At 35.6% G+C, this 6000-nt stretch overlaps 2 protein-coding genes across 17 annotated transcripts in view; both read left to right on the forward strand.

The window, feature by feature from the left end:
* Nucleotides 1-6000, forward strand: part of LOC129801634 (guanine nucleotide exchange factor DBS) — a 102523-nt gene that overhangs the window by 71752 nt on the left and 24771 nt on the right. The window lies entirely within an intron of this gene.
* LOC129801636 (uncharacterized) lies at nucleotides 1574-5541 on the forward strand. The gene is made up of 2 exons (XM_055846874.1): nucleotides 1574-2651; nucleotides 4003-5541. Exons 1-2 carry the CDS (start codon nucleotides 2191-2193, stop codon nucleotides 5354-5356), a joined length of 1815 nt encoding a protein of 604 aa, XP_055702849.1. The 5' UTR covers nucleotides 1574-2190; the 3' UTR covers nucleotides 5357-5541.

The raw sequence follows: 6000 nt of genomic DNA on the forward strand, positions 1-6000 counted from the left end.
CGTATGGTTGATTTAGGAAGAAATGTTTAGCTCAATGATATTTGGAATTTTGTTTAGGATACCGAAAGAAATGTGATGTTGGGAAAAGAGGGGTATTGGACACACTAATTTGATGATTTTGAAATGAAAATTTTGGAAAATAGGGGAGACTGGGGCAAAAAGTAATAAAACGGATATTTTATTTTTTTACAAGCTACCTGAGCGCTTTAAAAATTTCTAATTAGCGCAGTTTTATAGGAAATTTACCGCTCTATGACTTTGTGAAAGTCATTTTCCTCTATTTTGTAAGGAAATACGTTTATCGAGCCAATTTCTAAAAGATAATTTTGTGACCATTCTCAAAAATGCTGGGGCAAATAGTACCAGACATTGGGTATTATCATATTTTGATTCTCTTCTTTACAGGCTTCCGTAAATTTGAAAAAATACATAGGACATATTTTCATAGAAAATTTATTTATCTACACCTTTGTAAAACACCGTTTTCTCTGCGTGAAAAGTGAGAAAACGAGAAAAGCGCTTTTCAAGCTATTTTAGAAAAAAAAAGCACACAAAAGACTGCAAATCGTTTGACCAATGCAAACAACAAGCGGCGGACAGGATAATGACGTTTCATTTCGCCGTGAGACAGCAGAAATTACTTTGCTTTTTTGTTACTTTTTGCTCTATACCTTTTGTTACTTTTTACCCCAAGTGGCCATTTTTATTAAAAGGATTTCTGGAGAAAAGAACTTTTGTGAAATTCCGAAATAGATAGCGGATTCGTATTCAAAAGATCGAAATTATTTAGAAAATATTCACCAGTTCATCAATTTTGGAAAATAAGTAGGTAATAATTGTTATCTTCTGCAAGGAAAATATTTCAAAAATAGGGCTAAAAATTTCGATATTTTTTTTTATTTTCTTAATTCCTTGTTCGAATTCTGAGAAACTTACGACATTGAAGAAGGTCTATGGAGGCTATCTATAGAAAAAAATTGATCCGCTATCTTTTTTACCTTGGAAGATATTGAATTTTGAATTTTTCGATTTGTGACTTTTTGCCCCAGTCTCCCCTACTTCTATTGGCTCCTTACGAGTATTTTATGAGGCTTTCGAAGGCCGTAAGTTTGACAAGATTTACAGAAAAGTAAAGGTAAATCGGGAGCAAGGAAAGAATCTCCTAGTTGAGTTGAGTTCCTATTGAGTTCTAGTTATTAGAACTCAATCGGTGCTCCTGGACAATCCCTTCGGACTTTGGATTGACTAATCCTTTCACCACAAGCCTAGAAAAACTTGACTGGATTAATATTTAATAACAAAAAAAATTATCAACGCCGAAGATATCATCTATTTTCTTCGACCGTTATCATTTGTACTTTTTTTTGTATAATTGCTGGAAGAGTGGATCATTTCTATCAATTGGAAATACAAAATAAATGCAACTACCGTAATATTCGGTGCAACCGACGATGTGTAGATATCAAAGTATTGCAGGTACCTTTCAGTTTGAGCAATTAAAGTTAAAAACACTTTTAAACCAGTAGATTAATTTTCTAAAGTATTCTTTTCTTTCAATTTTGGTCCATAGATTCTTAAAATATGTCTTATCAAAATATAACAAACGAGTTATGTATAAGAAAAATGCTTCCATAATATACTCTTTTTCTCCTTGGATAACAAAGAAGTGTTCAGGAGATAAGATGTAAAAATGCGGAAAGTACAATATGAAAATAAAAATTACAGTATTTACATATATAAGTAATGTTAAATTATAATGAGAAACTGAGGATTTGTAAGCTTTAAGAGCAATGTTTCATAATGAAGGTAGTGGAGTTGTGGATGATGTTATAGAAGACTCTGACGCATTGCTGTCGGTCAAGTGCAGAAATCAGGCGATCCGGTGAAACAGTGCATCACATCTTTGGCAGAACTCTTGGACGGATAAGACGCTGTGAGCGGTGGAAATCAGCGAATCGGACAATTAGCGGTGCACACCCGAGGAATTTGAATGTGTGTTTGGATGCACTGGCGCAAGTCTCAAGGTGCGTGAGCCATGGTTAATGGATGGGGGAGAGGCACGAAAAGCGAGTTGAAGGGCTTCCAGCCAGTAGACTCCCCATCCAGTTGCTCAGTGGGTGTTTGAGTGCACTCGATGGACGATCGGTGGATGTGAGACTGTGAGTGCAGCAAGTGCAGTGTTGGCGTAGAATGAAGTTTGGCAATTATAATTTGGCCACAGCGAGAACGGAAAAGTCAGCACGGAGTCTACTCCTGTTTAGGTTCAGGAAAGTTAAGAATACGGCCAATCAGCTCGTTGGACGTTTTCATCATAAAATCGGTACTTTTCGAAAGACACGTAGTGAGTCACCGCTCTCCTTCCGGGCGTCCCTATTTGATCGGTCCAATACAAAAGGCACGGAGAGGGTGGAAAAATTTTCACCTGCCGACTTTCCCAAGGCACATTTTGCCGAGGATAATCACTATGTCTTTGGCAGTGACCTGAAGAGACTTGTTCTCAATCAAAGGCTCCTTGGAAGACGCAATCCCTCGGCCATGGAGCACCTGTATTCGTCTATAGGACGTCCAGAGGTTGAAGAGGATATAGCCTCCAATCATGTCAGTACCTGGCGCACAAATCGCAGCCGGGGGAAAAAGATCGCACACGCTCAGTAAGATCATGGATAGGCTCTCCTGTTTCCACTTCCCAGACCCCCTTGTCGACTATTTTTTTTTCTCTCTGTGCAAATCCGCAAAAACTAGAATAGTGAAGTGCTTAATGCAGTAATATAGCAATCAATTTTTAAAATTAATGACTTGGATCTTGAAAAGTGTTTTTTCTTCATTAAAAGTGAATAATTTGAAAACATCCTCAAAAACAATTTAATGAAAAAATAAGAAAATTTATGGTTCGAATTATATAGCAGTTCTTTGAAAAGTAATTTGTTAAAAGATACAATTTCTTTTATGAAGATTGGATTCTGTTTATTTTCCGTATTGAGTGCTTTAAAATTAAAACGGGTAATAAAAAATAAGATAGAAATATATTTTTGCAATCTTTTATTCTTGCAACCTTTTCTTATTTTAAAAATTCGGATAAAACGTTAGAGAAAATTCAGTGAGATATAGGATAAGTGTGCCAAATTTCGGCATAGTTGCATGAAGGCGTCAAAGTCTAAAGTTTGAATTGTAATATTTTTAATTCAAATTGATTTTTTTTCTTTTTTTCTTTTTAAAGAGTGTTTCTTGAAACCTTGTAAAGAGTTTATCGTCTTTATTTACTCTAATATTATTCTTAATACATTTTAAAATGAATAAAAATATAGACATAGCTTTGGTGCCCTATTTCGGCCATCTTCATTCTCATAGTTCCTTGCCCTTCGGGAATTATTCCAATATCTTTTTCGCGTCATCTAGTTTGTCGAAGCTTCATTTTTTGTTATTCTTTTACATTGTATACTCTCTAGAGTACGTAAAATCTAAAAGTTCGTGGAAATTCGAGGAACAAAAAAGGTGGCCGAAATTGCAAGCTGGCCGGAATTTGGCACACTTACCCTATGACTTTACGAACTATTTTTTAAAATTTTATTTTGATTTTTTTAATATGACTTGCCATTTTTCAAAATTATTAATTACTATAATTATTGGATTATTTTTATTGGACGATTATAGCTACAACAACAGCTAAACAATGCGAATTTGTTATGAACAAAAAATTGTATTTATACTAATACGACAATTTTAAATGCATATTGCAATCAAATAATGAATTATTACGCCTTTTTTAAATTATTATAATTGTTACAAGAAGAAAATTGAGGAAAAGAGTGCAAATTAAATGCCAATGAGTTTATTAAACTATACAAATATATAATAAAAAAAACTCTGTGGAATTTTCCGTGAATGTATTTTTTTTTTAATTTTCCACCGAGCTTTCTCTTGGTGGTCAAACTGTGGAAACAGGAAGATCTATCTTGAAATTTATTGCAAATATGAGGGATGCTGAAGAAGATGATCTTTTAGGGTCAGTGGAGATGCGCGAAATGTGGATGCTAGAGCGGCCTTGGAGGCCCAACAAGTTGACGAAGAGCTTGAGTATCAGGTGTTGAAAGATTACTTTGATACCTACTCGTACTCTGAGATCATTAAAGATGCTGACTTCAAGAACTATCTGAGCATGAAGAATTACAATGACATCTTGGAGTATCTGCAGTCGGAAAGCGTGACGGGGAGTGCTATGAATACGCTCAAATCCAGGAAATCACACTTGGATGCCACACTGAATCGCAATCGTGGCTTGCGTGGGGATTACCGGACGATGAAGAAGAATAGCACGCTCAACAATTGTGGCAGGAATAACCATGCGTATGAAGATGTTGAGCTGAGAAAGTATGCGACGCTGGAGTCTACGGTTACTCGCAGGGGAAGATATAAAACCATGAATGAGAGTTATACCCTGCGGCGACAACCTAAACCCATTCCAAGGGTTAGTCAAGAAGTTCCTCCTGTGGTAAAGGCTAGGGATGCCAATATCAATGATCACTACTCGACATTTCCGACGCAATCAAAGGTGAAGAATAAAAACTTCACGCATAGTTTAAAAAGGATTAAGAATGTATTCAATACGGACAAACAGAAACTTACGAGTTGTACTAACAATCAATCTCCTAAAGATAATGTTTACAAAGAGAATATATTTAAGTACCATGACAAAAATTGCTCTTACGCCAAAAGCTATTGCGAAATAATAAACTTTTGTCAGGAATTCTTCACAGAAGCCAGCAGTAGAAAGAAAAATCTACCAAGTTGTCGAAAGAAGAAATTTTCTGAAAATGACTACAATCGAGTCATTGCAGGTTTTGTTAAATCTAAAGGTTACTCATCGGTTAAAGAATACGTTGAAATTAAATTTGGGAAGATCTTAGACAAAGCATTGAAATCTAATGAAATTTTTACAAAAACTAATCGAGTTCGACGTGCTAAACGCAATCATGAGAATGAACGTAAAGCAATTCAGAGATTTCTCTATGAGGATATGTTCAAGACCTTTGACTATGTCAGTCGTTTCCCACCGAGATCTGTTTGCAGTAGCTGTGGACAACTCACCAGCAAGGATGAATTATACAGAAATCCGGATACATGCTTCAATATCCGATATCAAGACAGCAATATTAGTGAAACTTTAACAAGAAGGGAGCAGAAATGGGAGAATGATGAGGATATTCCAGAGTTTCATTACAATTTAAACTACCAACCAGAGGATACTCGCCATAAAAGATCTCAACAACCGGTACATGAGTGGCATATGCCTGATAGTTTAGAGGACACTTCCGAGACCCTATGTTCCAGTGATTTACCCGTAAATCCCTATTCTTAAAACCCTATATTCAGGGCCGGATTTAGAAATGTGGAGGCCCAATGCCCATTTGTGGGGACCCCAAAAATCGCAACTTTAAAATTTTATATAATATATATTATTATTCAATGCTACAGGTAAATTTAAGCAACTTTAAGTTTACGTGAGACCTACGACTTTACTTTTACTACTCGAAACGACTCGAACTCTATCGAAAAAAATACTCCCTCTGTTCCGAAATAAGTCGTACGTTTGCATAGTACATTTTACATGAAAGAATGTACGACTTATTTCGCGACAGAGGGAGTAACAAACAGTACAGTCCCTCGGTTTTTGGCCAGTTGCAGATACAGGTGAAAGGCCCAAACGAGAATGAAAATGTTCTTTTATGTGTTTAAAATTAAAAATTTAAATTAAATTCAATCTTTCGGAGGATTTCGTAAGCTGAAAGCTTGCTAAAACCACAAAGAAAACTTTTCCTTGTAGAAAATTATGGGAAATTGATCAAAAATGGAATGGAAAATGCTCTTTACGAATCTCAAAAGCTTTTTGATTTTTTTTCAAAAATTCAATGCTAACCCTATTTTGATTATTTTAGTTTAGGGCCTAATGAGGAAAGCTTTCGCGAGATATTCCCTAATACTTCTTTGAAGGCGACATTGTAC

Source organism: Phlebotomus papatasi, chromosome 2 (genome assembly GCF_024763615.1).
Source record: "Phlebotomus papatasi isolate M1 chromosome 2, Ppap_2.1, whole genome shotgun sequence".
Classification (NCBI taxonomy): domain Eukaryota; kingdom Metazoa; phylum Arthropoda; class Insecta; order Diptera; family Psychodidae; genus Phlebotomus; species Phlebotomus papatasi.

What these genes read in the sequence shown, in the direction of transcription:
- LOC129801636 (XM_055846874.1), top strand. Translation starts at nt 2,191, where the DNA reads ATGAAGTTTGGCAATTATAATTTGGCCACAGCGAGAACGGAAAAGTCA. An exon ending in AAAAAGATCGCACACGCTCA is followed by an intron (nt 2,652 to 4,002) that starts GTAAGATCATGG and finishes ATGATCTTTTAG; the next exon opens with GGTCAGTGGAGATGCGCGAA.